An 18,044-nucleotide genomic window follows, 5' to 3' on the forward strand; every position below is an offset into this window, starting at 1 on the left:
GACCTAGGAACCTGGTTGAACTTGAGAGCTGGAAATGCCCTCTAAGGTCATTAGGTCTCTACCTCAATGTGAGACTGTCCCCGGCAGGTTCGGTCTCTGCTTGAACACCTCACAGATGGGGTACCCACCATTTAGTTTTGGATTAACAGTGTCTGGTCACTGAAGGAAGTAGAGGAATCTTTAAGAATGGGGTGTGTGTTGGGGGTGGGTAGGTTGGTGGTGGTGGGGAGGGACAGGAGGGAGAAAGAAGCGGGTCACTAACCAAATTTTGGTATCCCAGCGGGTCTCTGCCTGAAGGACAGTGGGACCAACAAGTGCTGACTGGCTGTTTCTTGAGTTAAGCTGGGGAGATATTAGTATGCTGAAGATAGAGCTCAATGTCCTGGTGCCATGGTCCAAGGATGCAAGGGTGAACTTGCGCAGAAGGAGATCACGTGAGCAAGCCTTCAAGAACGGAGACTTTGCTCTGCCTGGCAGGATTTAAGCCAGTGCCTTACTGCACCCTGAAAACAAGTTAGATTTACCTCTTGAAGCTAAATTAGAACCTGAGGACCACAGAGAAGCAACTTGTAAAGGTGTTTTAGTAAGCTACCGTTTCAGCGGGGGGTGGAAAGCTCCTGGACGTTAGCAAACCAATTTAGTGGAGCCTGGGGCTGCCCCATTCGTGTCATAAGAGACCCGTGGTCTCCTCTGTGTGCCTGGAGGAGATAGGAGCATTGTGGAGACAATCCTCTATTGTAGAACCTATAGGCATCAGCACTTGGAGAACTCTGTCGACTCGCCTCAGATCTACAGGTAGACTTCTTAACAGGTAAGAGGCATTAGAGACATTTGGGTACAAATGAGGAAGTGGCAGTATGCTGATGTTATGAGTTGCAAATGAGAAACTGCTTCTGCGGCCTGAACATGTCATAAAAAGTATTTCTTGCCTGTCTGGCTCAGTCCGAAGAGTTTGCGACTCTTGATTTCAGGGTTGTGAGTTTGAGTCCCACGTTGGGTACAGAGATTACTAAATAAACTTGAAACTACATGTATTTCTAGAAAGTGAGTTCCACTTGATATTTGGGATAATATTTCTTTTAAAAATACTTAGAATTCAACAGGAACTCCCAAGGAAACCGGTATTGACTTTGTGGTGTGTTTTAGCTAGGGAATAAATAGAAACTGACTGGATTAAACAAGGAAACAGCAGAATGGCATTCCCAAATATTAATTTGTTGACCAAATTGCAAATCAAATTAAAGGCTTCATTAAAAAATGACAGAACCCGGGGCGCCTGGGTGGCTCAGTGGGTTAAGCCGCTGCCTTCGGCTCAGGTCATGATCTCAGGGTCCTGGGATCGAGCCCCACATCGGGCTCTCTGCTCAGCAGGGAGCCTGCTTCCCTCTCTCTGTCTCTGCCTGCCTCTCTGTCTACTTGTGATCTCTCTCTGTCAAATAAATAAATAAAATCTTTAAAAAAAAAATGACAGAACCAGTTTAAATGGTGGCTAGAAAAATATATTTTACAAGAAGTCGAAATGGTGGGGCGCCTGGGTGGCTCAGTTGGTTAAGCATCTGCCTTCCACTCAGGTCATGATCCCAGGGTTCTGGAATAGAGCCTAGCATGGGGCTCCCTGCTCAGAGGGGAGCCTGCTTCTCCCTCTCCCTCTGCCACCCCCCTGCTTGTGCTTGCGCATGCTCTCTCTCTCTCTCTGTCAAATAAATAATTAAATAAATATAAAAAAATAAAATGAAACAATTCTTAAAAAAAAAAAGTCAAAATGGAGTAATACGGTAGAGTGGAAAAAACACTGGTTTTGGATTCAGAATACCTGAGTTTGAATCATATCTTGACACTTCAAGTTCTTAATCTCTCTGGGCCTCAGTGTCTTTATTGCTAACATAGAAAAAAGCGCAATCAACTCATTGGATTTTTAGGAGACCTAAGTGAGAAAAGACCGTGCCTGGCTCAAGAAATCCTAGGTGAATCAGAAAATGTTTAGGACAGTGAAACATTTGTAACCTATGCCTGACTGATTCCATATTTGGTTCAAGTCCTTGTTATCATATGTTTGCTTTGAACCAAAAGGGTATGAATCTATTGATTGATATTTTACAAATATACTTTTATTACGTGGTGGTGTTGCAAAGTTGCGTATATATCAAGTGATATTTAAAGTGCAATCAGAGGGGCGCCTGCATGGCTCAGTGGGTTAAGCCTCTGCCTTCGGCTCAGGTCATGATCTCAGGGTCCTGGGATCGAGCCCCGCATCGGGCTCTCTGCTCAGCAGGGAGCCTGCTCCCCCTGCCCCTTTCTCTACCTGCCTCTCTGCCTACTTGCGATCTCTTTCTGTCAAATAAATAAATAAGATCTTTAAAAAAAAATAATAAAGTGCAATCAGGGAACTCCCCACCTAAAGGAATTCTATTTGGGTAAAGCTAAGAGGCCTTCCCAAAAGCAAGTAACTGTTTTATTACATCTTTTGTGCAGATCTGTATGTTCACATGTTGGGATTAGTTCTATCAAGGTATTTCGTTAACTTCTTGCCGTGGGCGGGCTTCTGAGAGAATTAAATCGCACACAGAATGTGTGGAGGCAAAAGCAGGATGAGTATTTGGGCTTCTGAGTGCGACTTGTTTTTTAATTTTTCTTAGAGGTAAAAAGGCTAACTCCAAAATCTACACCAGAAGTAATAAAGGTAGAATCTGACCAAAAGATGTTTGATTTGCAAAAAGCAGTTTTAATTCCAGCCTTGTGACCTTGTCCAAGATTTATCTTGTCAGAGCCTCAGTTTCTTATCTGGGAACCTGGGTGGGATGGTTTGGAGGATGGGGGCGGACCACATATCTAATGAAATTGAACTAAATACCTCATGTTTATTGTATGCCTAGAATTCCATCACCTCAGAAAGCTTTATTGCTCATACATTTTCCAGCTGTTAGATAGAGTTAGTACATGTCTTCCAAAAGTACCAGATTACTTCAAGGGAGTGGTTGAGGATATGGGAAATGGGGCTCGTTCTTTTCCTGGAAATAGGGAGAAACGGTCACTCAACATTAAGTGACATGTTTTATGTTTATTTGGACACTTAAGTTACTCAACAGGTAGCTTCCTCATAGAGTGTGCCTTATTCGTTTATTAATTGAATAAAAATGTTCATACACATAAAGAAACAATCTATAAAAAAAGAACAATCCATTTTAGTGGATTCCTTTTGCAAGGCAAATGATTTGTATGACATGATTGATCATTTTGGCGTGTACATTTTAAAGATCTGTGTTTTCATATATAGGATTGCTTAAAGCCAAGTAGAGCTTTCTAGTTCATGGACTCGGGAAGCTACACTAGACGTAACCAATCTGGTTACACCCAGTGTAACCAATCCCCGAATCCCAATTTCAGGGCATTTAAAATACCGTGCAGTCACTGAATTGAGGCAAATGATGAGGGCAGTGGTGCAGAGTGTCAGCAAGTTAGAAGGAGGGTAGGGGGGAATGCAAGCCCAGGGGACGCCTGTCCCTAGGAACAGCCAGGGAAGCCAAGGGACTATTCCTGAAAAGTGGGGACATCTGACAGTGTGACTTTCATTAAAGGCCAGAACTCACAGTAAACGCAGAATTTTACAGGAATTAATTATTTACAGTTACTCCCTCCAGATGCATTCCTTGCAGAAAGAAAAACAGCTCGGGGCCCAGTGGGAATAGTTGTCCAAAACCAGATTACAGGGGCTGCCACTGAAAACCCTCCAGTGAGCCCAGCCTTCTGCAGCTCCTTTTCTGAGTCATAACAAAACGATTCTAATTTTTTGTGTGAAATGCTATGTAAAGGCTAGCATCCTCCTGATGCTTGGCAAACACTGTTGTTTCCCATCAGAGCTAAGCAATTTTTACAATTTCGGCATTTATATCTCAAGGTAATTAGTTCTCACAGTTCCGTTCAACCCTGAAGCCATGCGGAGCGCAAGGCTCAAACATTCCTAGCTCTCTGGATCTTAGTTTGCTGGTCTCTCAAAGGGGGCAATTTTCTCATTTAGAGCAGGTGGAATGGCCAGAGTTCTGTCAGAAATAAAAGCCTTCTGTGGTGGCTTTAGCACTAGAAAGGCACCATTTCCTAGAGCCTTGGAGCACTTCTTTTTGATTGAGTTAAGCTTCTAGCTCTTCTGAGTCTGGGTCTCTGTTTGCAAAGCCATTTATTATCTGTGTAGCTTTGCCTTTCTGGTGTGCAATTTCAGTAAAAACCTGTAACCTCCTTGTGCTTTTCCAAATATCTAGATCAGAATAAACAGTGGAGATACAGGGATGGATTAGTTCTTGGAAGTCTCCGTTCCATCATTCCGGAATTTTGTGATCCCCAGGACATAAGCTCCTTCAGGGCACAGACTTCCTTTCATGCGCCCCTGTTTTCCAGCACCGAGAACATTGTGTGCTCAATAAACACTTTGGAATGGGTGAATGAAGGAAGATTTATAGTAGATACACTCTCTTGCTCTCATCCCTCACCCAAGTGAACATTAGGACCCAAACTGTTTTTTTTATAATTTCAAGAATATACTATGCTCTCGGGGTGCCTGGGTAGCTCGGTTGCTTATGCATCCCACAGTTGATTTCAGCTCAGGTCCTGGTCTCGGGATCATGGGATTGAGCCCTGCGTCAGGCTTGCACTCAGCAGAGTCTGTTTGTCATTCTCAGTCTCTCTCTCTCTCTCTCACACACACACACACACACAAATAAATAAATAAATAAATTTTAAAAGATATATATATATACCATACTCTCTTTTATATCTCAGTGCCTTTGCATGTGTGGCCCATCTGTCTGGAAGCATACTTCTTTCCTCTATGTGGAAAAGTCCTCTGCTGACCTTCAACCTTGGGTAGGCACTGTCTCCTCCATGAAGATCTTTCTGGATCAAATCTCTCTCCTCTGGGCTCACATAGCATTAGACACATGCCTCCACTCAAGTGTAATTTCTTACCAAATTGTAGTTCTTGGATTGGTTTTCTGTTCTCCCCTCCCCTTCCAAGGTTCGAAGCAACAGAGGCCAGGGTCATCTTTGATAGGCATTCACAATTATTTTAGGAATAAATGAATAGTTTCGCAGAAACTTTAAAGAAGCCTTTCACCGTACCTAGTATTATGGTATGCTTAGAGTTTGGGCATATTAAATGTTTTTTGATTGATTTGCTAGATTACCAGGTACACCACCAAGCTTCAGTTTTCTTCGCAGATACAGGCAGAACTCCATTTTAAATGGCATAATCATGGTCACGTTTTGTTCCTCTAAACGTAACATCTACCAACAAGAGAACACAAATACAAATTAAAAGGAAAAAAACTTGCTATCCCTACGCCCTACATGTCCCCCACCCCACCTCTCTCCCTCTCACAAACACACGCACTGCTTTTCACAGCCCAGCTGTAGGTCCTAGAGGAGTGTTTAATATAGTAGATGCTCAATGACTATTTAAAAATGAATAGATTTCAGGGCACCTAGGTGACTCAGTCAGTTAGACAAGTGTCCGACTCTTGATTTTGGCTCAGGTCGTGATCTCAGGGTGTGAGATCGAGCCTTGCATCGGGCTCCACGGTCAGCATGGAGTGCTTGAGTGTCTCTCTCCTCTCTTACTCTGCCCCTCTCTCTTCTTGACCTTGCTCTCTCAAAAAATAAAAAAATTAAAAATTAAAAAGTCATTAAAAAAAATAGAGGGATGTCTGGGTGGCTCAGCTGGTTATGTGTCCGCCTTTGGCTCAGGTCATGATCCCAGGGTGGTGGGATGGAGTCCCTCGTCGGGTTCCCCGCTCAGTGGGGATCCTGCTTCTCCCCCCTGCTGTGCTCCCTCTCTCTGACAAATGAGTAAATAAAATCTTAAAAAAAAAAAAAAAACAGATGTCACTCACTCTTTAAACTGCCTAATTCCTGGAAGACGTAGTGTAAACTTGCCGCCTGCATGGATTCCTTCTCCACTTGCTCTTGAACTTCTGACAGTGGCCTTTCCTCTCTTGCCCCTCCACTGCAGTTCTCTTGGAGAATTGACCCAATTACAAAATCTAATGGAATTATCTCCATCTTTCTCCTGCCTGACTTCATTATGGTGTTTGGCATCATTTATCTTTCTTAAATGTGATTTAATTGAAAAAGCATGAGATTTAAAGTGAAGAGAACCTAGTGAGATATGTGCCCATCTTCCCCTTGCTAGCGGTGTGAACGTGGGCAAGTGACCTTTTTTTAAAATCTCTCATCATCCTGGGTGCCTCGGTGGCTCAGTTGGTTGAGCAACTGCCTTTGGCTCAGGTCATGTCCCAGGATCAAGTCCTGCATGGGGCTCCCAGCTCCATGGGAAGTCTGTTTCTCCCTCTGATCTTCTCCCCTCCCATGCTCTCTCTCACTGTTTCTCTCTCAAAAAAATAAAATCTTTAAAAAAATAAAATCTCTCATCATCCTAAAACTAGTGTTTTGATATCTGTTTCTCAGGGTGGCTGGGACGGTTAGATGGGATTTTGTGCGTAAACACTTAGCCCAGTGCCTGGTTCGCAGTAGGCTTTCAGTAAACGTTGGCTCCTTTCCGGACTTCCGAATCATCCCTCATTCTTGGTTTTCTTCCCATCTGTGTCTCTGAATAGATCTTCATAGGGCTTTTCTTTTCCTTGCCCCCTCTTCTTATTCCACATTTTTTGCCTGTCCTATTTCGGATTTTCCTCCATCTTTTACCTGAATGATTTGCTGTGCCTGTAGTTGATATTCTGAATATGTGGAATGTTGACCATAATCTCCCGATGGCCTCTGTGTAACCATATTTTGTTCCTCCAGTATGTATTTCCTAGTCACTAGAATGGATGTGCCTCAAATACAGGTAGATAATAGCACTCCCCCCCACAAAAAAAAACTTGAGGAGTCTTTCTTTCTTTCTTTCTTTCTTTCTTTCTTTCTTTCTTTCTTTTTTAAAGATTTCATTTATTTATTTGACAGACAGAGATCACAAGTAGGCAGAGAAGCAGGCAGAGAGAGAGGAAGGGAAGCAGGCTCCCTGCTGAGCAGAGAGCCCGATGCAGGGCTCCATCCCAGGACCCTGAGACCATGACCTGAGCCAAAGGCAGAGGCTTAACCCACTGAGCCACCCAGGCGCCCCGAGCATTTCTTTATTTAAAGAATAAAATCTACACGTTGAACACTTACCAACCTGGTTCTTATTTGTCCTCATCTCCTCTATGTCCTTCCATATGCCCTGACTTATCGCTCCCTATCATCAAAAACCCTTCATGAGTTTTGACTCCTCAGTGCCTTCACTACAACTGTTTCTTTCTTTTTTTTTTTTTTTAAAGATTTAATTTATTTATTTGACAGACAGAGACCACAAGCAGGCAGAGAGACAGGCAGAAAGAGAGGAGAAAGGAGGAAGCAGGCTCCCTGCTGAGCAGAGAGCCCAACGTGGGGCTCGATCCCAGGACCCTTGGATCATGACCTGAGCTGAAGGCAGAGGCTTTAATCCACTGAGCTACCCAGATGCCCCTACTACAACTGTTTCTTTATCCCAGAATGTCCTACTCTTCTTTCCTGTTGGAATTCATACTTTGCCTCAAGTACCAATACCTCCACAGAGCCTGCCTGGACCACCTCTTTCCCTCTAGTTACAATTTATCAATCCTCCCACTCCTACCTTGTTTGCACTTAGATTTTGCACGAAGTTAACTCGGCCTTGCTCTGCACAAGCCATGTCTTACTTGTCTTGCTGTATCCTGGCACTAAGTAAGGGACCTCACATAGTGCTCTATCTTAACAAGTACTTGTACCATTAAACGGAGTTGAAAGTCAACACGCTTCCTCACATGGGTTTTATCAGGGGACTTAATTCAGCATAACAAAGACTAACATTTATAGACCGCTTCCGGTGGGCCAAGCACTGTTCTGAGTGTCCTAGACTGTTCCAGTGCTCACAACCCAGGAGGGAGATGCTATCAATTACCTTGATTTTGCAGGTGAGGAAGCTGAGACAGAGAAACTAAGTAACCTACCCCCGAATCAAAGAGCTAGTCAGTGAGGAAATGGGGTCTAAAGCTGAGATCGCACGCCTTGGGTCTGTGCACTTAATCACTACGTTATATTGCCAATAGTTCTTGGTGCCTCCAAGGAAAGTAGTGGAATCCCCAGATCATACCACCTGCAAGGACAGCAAGGAGACAGGATGACGTCAGGAAGTTTCTTCCGGCCTTGGTTTGCACACAGACTGTCCTTGTAAGGCTTAGAGGACAAGAGATGATGTCTTTGCCTTGGTATCCTGGTGTCAAGAACACGGGGCAGCCAAATGTTGTTGTGCAAAATATTCTTCTTTGACTCCTAAGCCTTTTGATGAGCAATTAAACCAGGGAGGCTTATCTGGTGACAGTCCTTCTCCTGAGGTGACGTCATTGTTCACCCTGGCCCCTGCCGAAGGCTAGTGGAAGCTCTGTGTGCATTCCCTGTGGCTGAGAGGCCTTGCCAGCGCTCTGCCCTTGGCAACTAGACTCCATACAAGTCTTATGGCATTTTCTTCCTTTCCTCAGGAGATGCTGGACGAGGTGGCTGGCCAACTGTGGTTTTAGTGAGACTGTTCGTTCAGCCAGCACGCTCTGCCCTCCCCTGACCACACAGATCCCATGCAGTTTCCTCTGACTTCTTCAGTAGCTCGCACCTTCACGGGGAAATGAGGTAGGGATTAGTAAAAGGAACAGAACTGAGATACCAGGAGGGGTTGACGCCTGTTCTTTCCAGTCCTTTCTCTTGCTCCTGTCTGCCCACTCCCGGCTCCTGGTCCCATTCCCACCCTACTGATTACTCCCTGATTTTCTATTTCACCATGCAAGATGCAAAAGCGGTTTGTAGGTTTCAGGGAGGTATTCAGTATCCAGTCATCAAGATGCCTGGGGCCAGACGTGCATCCGTTCAGATGGACTTTGTTTTATGCTTTTTTTAAAAAAAGAGAGAGAATCTGGGGCCTCACAGTCCCCTGGTGATGGGCTGGGGACTGGGCCTTTAAGACATCATCTCTTTCCTGCTGCTGCCTCCCACTGAGCTCCAGTTACCTGAGATGTTCAGAGAAAGCCAGGCTATCCATCCTGGGTCATTCATCCCAGTCCCTAACTGGATTTAGCCTCAACAGATGCTTATCATCCAACCTGAATCCCCCGCATGTAGCTCTACACTCCCCTCCTCTTGCTCAGCCGCAGAAGGAGAGCTAGAGAGTGAGGTCTGCCACCCTTCACTTTGTATTTGAAGACAGGTAATAACCTTGTGTGGCAGCACCCTTCACACTTCTGTCAGATTTCCAGCTTCTCCCATAGTAACGAAGTCCACTCCGTGGAGGCCTGCTGCTTGCTTCCCTTTCTGCGTGGGCGAGCACTGGGCTTTGCTTGTTCTCATGTTGTGCAGGAGACAGACCCCACATCCCAAGCTAGAGGGCGAGGACTTTCTGGCATGTGTGGCAGCTGTGTTGGAGGGGGCAGTCCTGCCTTGGCTCTTGGGAGTTGCCTGTCCTTGGCAACCCTGGGGCAGGTGGGATGGGCGGTCGTGGGGGACCTGCCCCTTGTAGCTCACACTCACTTGGATGTGCGCCCAGGAGAAATGTAACCCTATCGTTCAGTCATGCTCCCTCCCAAAGTCTGGCTGCAAACCAGACTGTAGTTAGTGGGTCTGCAGAAGTAATAGACAGGTGCTGGGTGTCTTGTGTCTGCAGGAAAAGAGAGCCTGAACAGCTGAGCATAAACAACAGTTGCTTGGTAATATGAGCTCCTTTCATTTAAAGTCAGAGGCCTGGCTGCGGGTGGGGGAGGGGAGGCCAGGTTGTTCCAGCTTTCCACCTGTCTGGGAGGCCAGAGGTGAGGTCAGCTCCCCAGGGAACACAGGGTCTGCTGGGGCCAAATGTGGGTTTGAGGTGGGGAGGGGGAGGTGGGGAGAGGAATGCAGGGACTGAGATTCCGAAGTACCCAGTGGAAACCCTAGTCCTGAACCCCTGCCAACAGCTGCTTTGGGCAATTGCTTTTTTTTTTTTTTTTAAGATTTCCTGCTTCCATTTTCCCACTTGTAAAATGACTAATGGGATCGAATAGCTGCATATAGCTTCGTGATATCCCCAGCCGAGGTGAGGGCTGGTAGAATTCGGGTGCTTCCGGGGACCTGCTGTTTTCCTGAGCTGATACACCTGGTGAGATTCTGGGGGCCTCCAACGGGCCTCAGAAGAACTGGGTTCAAGTTCTGGTTTTGCCTTTGACTTTTTTTTTTTTTTAATCTATGACCTTGGATAAAGTTCTACCTCACCCCTGGGTCGCTGGGAAGATAAAATGTTATGTGTGGAAGTCCTCTGCAAAAGTGTAAAGGTTACTATACAACAAAAACACGCAGGATACTAAAGAGAATCTAAGGGAGGAGAGACTTGGTTCTTCCTGCTACAGGCTTGTGGTCTCAATAGTAATGATGGCTCGCCGTCAAAGGGGCTTTCCTTTCTCAAAGCAGTCCCCCTTCATCATCTCACTCGATGGTGCCATGGTAAAAAAAAAAAAAAAAAAAAAAAAGAATAAATAAAAATAATAATAAAACAGAAACAGCTGCAGGAGGATAGGAGAGTGTATTTTGAACAGGGTTTAGTAGAAGGGGAGAAGGGACTGCCATGGAAGTAAGCAAGGACGGTGCTGGGGGCCTTGTTGTCCTCTGGATATCTGCTTCTCAGCCAAGTGAAACCATTTCAGATTTCGTTTGGAGGAGGTTTTCCCTCAGGCCAGGTAAAATGTAAATGATCGTTCTCAACTACTGCAGTGCCCAAGGCTTAAATTAAATCTCCTAGGATTTTCGATTTTAGGTCCAGAATCCTATTGTGGGTGGGAAAAGCGGCTGCAGTTTGTTGGAAGAGGGAGCCTGGTGACTTTTATTCCTTTTAAGAAGCATCCTTTGAAATTCAGAGTGCTGGTGATCAACTTCAAGGGCCTGCTACCCTCCTGAATCTCTCTTTCCCCCACCCCAGTACCCATCAAGTGGGTTAGCCCTGTGTGGTGAATCCTCACGCTTCGTACTTCAGCAGGCCCCTCAAAAGGCAGGTTCCGTGCAATGGGAAGTTATCCGATCCCCTGCAAAGCCCTTGTCCTTGGAGGAAGTCCAAGGCAGTGAGCATCCTTGGGGGAAGTCCAAGGCAATGAGCAACTCTGGTGCCTTGACTTTACTCCGTATCCAGAAGTTTGGAGTTGCCTGTCCCAGGCCCTCTGCATTCCTGGGGCCGGAAGAACTGTTCTGCTCCTTGCCAGGCCTGACACCTGAAGGGGTTTCTCTTTTCTGTGTCATGTCCGGGAGTTAAAATAGAGTGATACCAAAACCACCTTTGAGAGAGCTAGTGGCCGGATGTGTAGAGTCAGAAATAAGACCAGCTGATGATTCGGGCAGTCATTTACAGGTGGGCCTGGCCTTGGCCTTTTGGCCACACTATCTCTGTCCCAGTGCAAAATTGACTTCCCTCAGTTGCCTGGCCTCTTGGACATTGATACCTTGAGCTCCCCTCCATGGGTCATTCTGGGGCGTGATGGACCCATGGCCAGTTGTCATGCTTGATGTTTTGCTGACCTGTAGGGACGGATTTTCTTCCTGTGAGTTCTTGCAGCTTTGGGACACTGTGTCCTTCATCCTGGTAGGGAAGCTGGGGCATCAGCTCTTAACTGGGAATTGGACCCCTAGAGAGGGGCAGAGAAGAACAGGTGAGTTGAATTGTGGATTTAAGGGTGCATTCTTCTGTGCTCCTCCTGGTCTGTTTGAAACCAGCTGTCCTTACTTTGTGGAGAAGCAAATAGTGGAGAGGCATTTGTGCTGGGCTGGAAGGGAGGAAAATGGAACGTACAGCCTCTGCACTACAAGCTGGGCTGGTTTATGCTCAGTCCTGATGGCATTTGCCTCACTGAAGTGGATCAGGTCTCCGGCCAGGCTCTTAGGGCTATAGGTACATGGGTCTAGGGAGGTAGTGGGTCAGCATACCTTCAGACACCGCCAGGGCTGCTTCACTTTCTAGGTTCCATGACCTAGAAGATTTTTTGGGGACCCAGTCCATACCCCTTGCAGGTAGAAGCAGAATTGAATCGTCCCCTAGGAACGTAACTCCCAGGAAGGCTTTGCTGGATGCTTTGCCTTCTGGGGGCTCAACCCTCCAGTACCTTCATTTTGTGCTTTGGGATGGGGCTGTGGTATTGACCGGGTCGGTCAAGATGGAGAGGGACCAGTCCTTTTTCCTTACTGGTCCTGTGTGTCCTGTGTCTCTCGGGTCCTGTTGTCTGTCTTTCCTTGGTATGTCCTGTCCGCTGTCCTCAGCTGATTCCACAGGAGAACTGTTCTCTCTTCTCAACTTGTCATTTTGGAAGCAGCCTCCCGGAACCTTGCTGTCATCCTCTGACTATGCCCAGCCTTCCTGTGCCCCTACCCGCACTCCCACATAATTTAAAGAAAGCACTTTTCTTAGAAAACATCCTGCTGAAAAGCCCCCTAGTTTTCCCCCAACCCTGTCTTGGGTGGCCTTGGGGAATGAGAACTGAATTCCTGATTGCTCCGTTCTCCTTTCCCCCTCCCCTGCTTGCCCCGAAGAAAAAGCTGGGCATTAGACTAATGAGAGCTGCCTGGCCAATCGCTGCTTTGAGAAAGTTTGGTTTGTGATCCTGTTTCATTAGGCTGATTGGAGCAGCCTTTACTCGGAGGTAGAGTCCCTCCCCAAGGGATTTTGCCTACAGTTACCCTAGCTGTCGCTGCCTGTGCATGCCCCTTCTGGACAGAAATGACCTCCCCTCCCCTCCCTCTTAGCTCCCCCCTCCTCCTTTTCTTGTTTTCATCCAGTGTCTCGCTTCTTCTCTCTCTCTCTTTCTCTCCCCATCTCCCTCCTGCTCTCCGCCTGCCTACAGCGCCACGCCGGCTCCCCAGCCTGGTCGGCCGATCGCCAGCCGCTGAGAGTTTGCCGAGCCGCCCCCTGGGGCCCCGCGCCGCCGAGTCCCGCTAAGGCGAAGACGCAAGCAGGCCGGGGAGAGCGCGGAAGAAAAACAAGCGGGCGCGCCGCGGGAGCCCCAGGAGGGCGGCCGGGTGGCGGCGGGCGGCGGCCGGGGCGGGCCGGCGCCGACAGCCTGGGGGAGCGCGCACCGGAAAGTTCGGCCCCGGCGGCGGCGCGCGCCTGCCCCGCGGCGCGCCGGCAGACGAACTTGCCCTCTCCGCGCGGCTCGAGCGGCGAGCGTTTCCCAACGAGAGCGGGCCGAGCGCGCCACGGCCAGGGGTGGGGAGCGAGGCGGCTGGCGGAGGGCGCCGAGGGAGCGCGGCCGCCACGGGCCCCCATGCCGGCGGCCAACATGCTGGAGAACCTGCAGCCGCCCGCCCTGCAGGTGCCCGAGCCCGAGGGCGCGCCCGAGGGCAGCCCGCTCTGGTCCAGCTCGTCGACCCCCACGCTCCGCCGCCGGCGCTTCAAGATGCGCCGCATGAAGAACGTGCAGGAGCAGAGCCTGGAGGCCGGGCTGACCCGGGACCTGCCCGGCGTCCTGGCCCCGGGCAAGGAGTTCCTGCAGCTGCCGTCCATCGAGATCACGCCCTCCAGCGACGAGGACACCCCCTGGTCCAACTGCTCCACACCCAGCGCTTCTCCGCGCCGAAAGCGCTTCCTCCTCCGCAAGTGGCTCAGGGTGAGGGAGCGAAAGGAGTGCAGTGAAAGCAGGTACGTCCCTGCGCCGCCCCCCTGCCTGCTTCCCCTTTCCCTCCCCTACCCTCCCGGGGGGGGCGTCCTGGCCGACACCTCGCGGAGGAAAGCGGGGAGGGGGTGCTGGCCAGAGTGGGCTTCGGGCACCGCTGCTCCCCGCTCGAGGGCCGGGAGTACTGCGGCTTCCACGCGTGTCTCCCCAAGCCGGGGCCTGGGGCCTGCGACTTCCTCCTGTGCCATACACCTGGGGGGTGGGGGGGTTCCCGCCGCATTCCATCTCATTCCATCCTCATAGCAAAGTGAATGGTAAATCCATGGCAGCTAATATCTATTGAGCCCTTATCACGTGCAGGTCACGACGTGAGCACATTGTATCACGAAAACTCTGCGTTAGGTACTACTGTCATTGCCATTTAAGACGTGGAGGTAACAAGGTGCGAGAGGTTAAGGGGCGCCTTCCCTTAGACTCCTATTGCTGAACTCCCATTTCAATTTTTATGAAGTATTTTGGCCACACCAGCTTGCCTGTCCTGGCCCCCACGTGTAGCCGATGTGCTGGAGTTTTCATTTTCTGTTACAGAGAGTCTTTCGGCCTGTAGAGCTGCTTCTGTGCTACTCTGGTTTGTGCCTGCTACTTTTTTGCCTGGGATAATGTGGCATCAGAGTAGTGGAAGAAGTTTGGTTTGTCCTGGGAGAAGTGGGAGAAGTTCGTGTAGAAAACCATAGGGCAGCTTGGTTGGACCTTGGCTAGGAGTATGTTGGAGGCAAGCCCATGGCCTGGTTTGTGGGGGTGAGGGATCCTCACTGGCTCTTTGTAGCATGGACTCTGCCCATTTACTTCCAGACTCTAGGGTCCCGTCTCTAGGGTTGTCTCCTGTGGGGGAGCTGGAGGATTGGCCACCTTCCCCAGGACTCCTCCTCCCAGCCTGTTGAGTTTCACTCACTTCAATTCAGCAAGTATTTATTGAATGTTCTTCTGAACATGGTCTGGTACCAGCTGATGTCAATGGGATCCTGGAAGGAGAGATGGAAGGGAGAAAAGGGAATACCAGCTTTGAGAAGGAGAGTGGGCAGAGACTTGTATAAGTAATTAAGATTAAGACCCGTGAGTTTCACTCCTGTGGAGGAGGTAGAACCATTGGAAGACATAATGATTTCTGGAAGGGGGAGTCTCAAACTGTGGCAAACACAGATGGGTGGTAGAAAAACAGCAGGAAAAGTGTGAGGTCAGGGACATGAGATCAGGAAAGGAGAACAACATGGACAAAGGCAAAAAAAGCAGGGTGGTGGCACCAGGCTGGCTCAGCTGGAAGAGTCTGCCACTCTTGATCTCTTCGGGTCATGGGATCGAGCACCATGTTGGGTGCAGAACTTACAAAAAGTAAAATAATAGTAATAATAATAAAAAACATTAGAAGAAGAAAGAAGTAGGATGAGCCTTGTGTCTTTGAGGGACACTGAAGAATCAGTGGGGTTATGCCAAGCTTTCCAGGATCTCTTTTCTGGTGACTGAAAGTGGTTATCCTTGTTGAGCTTTTTGTGGATCTGAGGATAACAATTCTTTCTGTCTGGTACCTCATCATGCTGCCCTTTCCACAGAGTAGAGGGGAGGAGGCCAAGCTTGGAGGGAGCTAATCTTTTTTATACTTTTTCTTCTCCTCTTCCATTTTCTTCTTCTCCTTTTTCTTCCTCTCCTTCTTTTTTTTAAAGTAATCTCTATGCCCAGTGTGGGGCTTGAAGTCACAACCCCGCTCTACCAACTGAGCCAACCAGGAGCTAATCTTGAATGAAAATAGTTCATCACAGTTTGTCAGCTTTCCCCTCGGATGTGAGAGACCCTAATAGAGACCCCGTTTTGATTTTGGGATTTGCCACACCTCTTGAGGACACAATAAGGGGGAAAGAGGCTTGCGTTGCTGGCCAGGGTGAGGATGGAAGTGGATTTGGTTGGAATTAAGGAAGGCTTTCTTGGTTTTAGAGTTGTCTAAGAGCGTTGTCTAAGGGTGCCGTGGAATCTTCAGTATTCCTAAAATCAGGAATTATTTTCACCTTTTAGGTGTAGATGAAGGCAGGTCTTTTAAGTAACAGCCTGCCGGATTAAAAGAACATGCGTGAATGTGTAGAATAAAGGCAAACTCTGGATTCGAACCCAAATCGGTCAGACTCAGATCTCTACTCTTAACCACTGTACACTGCCTCGTGTTGGCATCTCTCTGGATATTGGTAAACACAAAACCCCATCATGTGTAGGTCTTGAAAATGGAAGGCTTCTTGGAGAGAAAAGAAGCAATCGAATGAGTAGAAACTTGTAGATAGATGCCCAGCAAGATTCCCGGAGAAAAGGAGCTGGCGTTTGAGGGTGGTAGAGCAGAAAGAATATTGGACTGGAAGCCAGAGGATTTCAGGTTTTTTTTTTTTTTAATTTTTTTATTCTTAAATATTTTATCTATTTATTTGAGAGAGAGCATGAGTGGGGGAGGTGGTCTGGGAGAGGGAGAAGCAGGCTCTGCGTTGAGCAGGGAGCCTGATGCAGAGCTCAGTCCCAGGACCCTGGGATCATGACCTGAACTCTGAAGGTAAACCTTTAACTAACTGAGCCACCCAGGCATCTTCGGGAGATTTCAGTTTAAATTTCAGTTCTGTGGGACCTCGGATACCCCACCTCATTCACCGCTCTGTGCGTCTCCCCTTCTCCATCCATGGAAGGGGAGACGCGTCTTGGGAGTCATACTCATGAAAACGTTTTCCACATGTGAAAATGCCACGTCATGGTGAAGGATTATTGTCTGTGAGTGTTTTGTGGATTATTCTGTGAGTGTTTTGTGTGGCTTGGATTTGCTTGAGGGTATAAGCTTCCACACTCAAGTGTCCCGGAGCAGCACCTGGGACCCCTCATCCGTTCCAGGATTGGAAAATTGCTCTGCTCTGGCCTGGTTCAGCCAGTGGGGATTAGCATACCAGGCCCAGTGTGACATCCTCTTCCCATTTTCCCTCCAGAATCTACCTCTCCTTGGGCCAGAATAGCACCTTGCAGGCTGCCCTGAAGTCTGATGCAGCAGAAGGCAAGGGGCTGTGGGTTTTAACTGCACAAGTTAAACAGAGAAAGAGGAAGAGGATTGGGAGACCATCCCCCCCACCCGCCTTTGTTTCCCCCTCCTTTAGCCTTAGGAAGAAAGAAGTGGAGAAGATGGTAAAGTCAGTGTGGTTTGGGGAGCCCAGGACCTTGGGGTACAGTAGTGCAGTAACCTACGCCCAGTTTGGTATGGTTCATCTTCGTTTCCTCAATGTCTAGCACTGCACTTGGGCTTTTATGGTGATCAATACATGTTTGTTGGCGAATAAATTAAAAAGAAGAGAAAGAAGGGTTCTTTTTTTTCTCTACTGTTCGGAGGGGAGTGATCTTTATTCATAAGTTAGAGAGAATTTCTTGGAGGAGATGGGTTCAGAGCTGAGTTTTTTTTTTCCCCGTGACAGCTTTATGGAGATCTAATTTATGTACCGTACCATTCCCTCATTTTTAAAGTCTACAGCTCAGTGGTTTTTAGCATATTCCCAATATGCACAACCCTCAGCACAGTCCATTTTAGAGCATTGTCTGACCCCAGAAGGAAACCCGTGCCCTTTATATATATCACCCTCAGTGTTCCTATCCCTCTTCTCCGGCCCGAAGCAGCCATGCATCTACTTACTGTGGAGAGCAGAGGGTTTGCTTTGCTTTGTTTTGTTTTAAAGGTTTATGTATTCATTTGAGAGAGAGAAAGAGCATGGGGTTGGGCAGAGGGAGACAGAGACAGAGAATCCCATATAGACTTCCCACTGAGTACGGAGGAGCCCGAACGAAGCAGGGCTCAATCCCAGGACCCTGAGACCATGACCCAAGCCTAAATCAGGGGTCGGCCATTCAACCGACTGAGCCACCCAGGCACCCTGAGAGCAGGGTTTGGAACGGAGACCAGGTTTTGGTGGTGGAAGCAGTTTGGGAGGATTGGCTTGAAGACAGGAATGGATGACCAGGAGTTGCCTCAATGAGGGATGTGGGAAATAGGGAGGCAAACGGATGGGCTGATTTCTGATTTCTGTTGAAGAGTTGGAACTTCACTTTATCAGTCAACAAAGATGCACTGAGATCCCCAAGAGAGTGTGCTCTGTATACAGAGGGGACTCAGGTCACTGGGGAGCCGCTATAGGTTCTAGAACCTGGGAGAGACGTGCAGAGTGGTATTTGAGGGAGCTAATTCTCGAGCCTTCCACTGTTCTTCCTGTGGTTGGTCTGGGAATTGGTGTCTTAACCATCATTTAACGTAAGATGGCACTTTTCTTTTTCCTGCTGGCCATGTTGCCCTCTGAGTTCCCTAAAAAACAGAGTCTGAAGTTAATGGGTCAAGCTTTTGGA

General features: G+C 48.1%; 1 protein-coding gene across 10 annotated transcripts in view; it reads left to right on the plus strand.

Annotated features, from left to right (window-relative positions):
- The window catches only part of GRAMD1B (GRAM domain containing 1B), a 242,103-nt gene that overhangs the window by 58,503 nt on the left and 165,556 nt on the right, over nt 1–18,044 (plus strand). For 2 of the 10 annotated variants that reach the window (XM_032868783.1, XM_032868785.1), the window contains exon 1: nt 689–811. The exons of 1 other annotated variant lie outside the window; for it this stretch is intronic. Coding sequence is in view for 7 of the 9 variants with exons in the window: in XM_032868787.1 (XP_032724678.1) it covers nt 13,296–13,669 (374 nt within the window). In the remaining 2 variants the exon portion in view is untranslated. Of the gene's footprint in view, nt 1–688; nt 812–12,025; nt 13,670–18,044 lie in introns of those variants that run through there. 7 more of the 10 variants (XM_032868788.1, XM_032868789.1, XM_032868787.1 and 4 more) reach the window with 6 other exon arrangements.

This window comes from Lontra canadensis, unplaced genomic scaffold (genome assembly GCF_010015895.1).
Source record: "Lontra canadensis isolate GAN:19392208 unplaced genomic scaffold, GSC_riverotter_1.0 scaffold36, whole genome shotgun sequence".
Taxonomy (NCBI): domain Eukaryota; kingdom Metazoa; phylum Chordata; class Mammalia; order Carnivora; family Mustelidae; genus Lontra; species Lontra canadensis.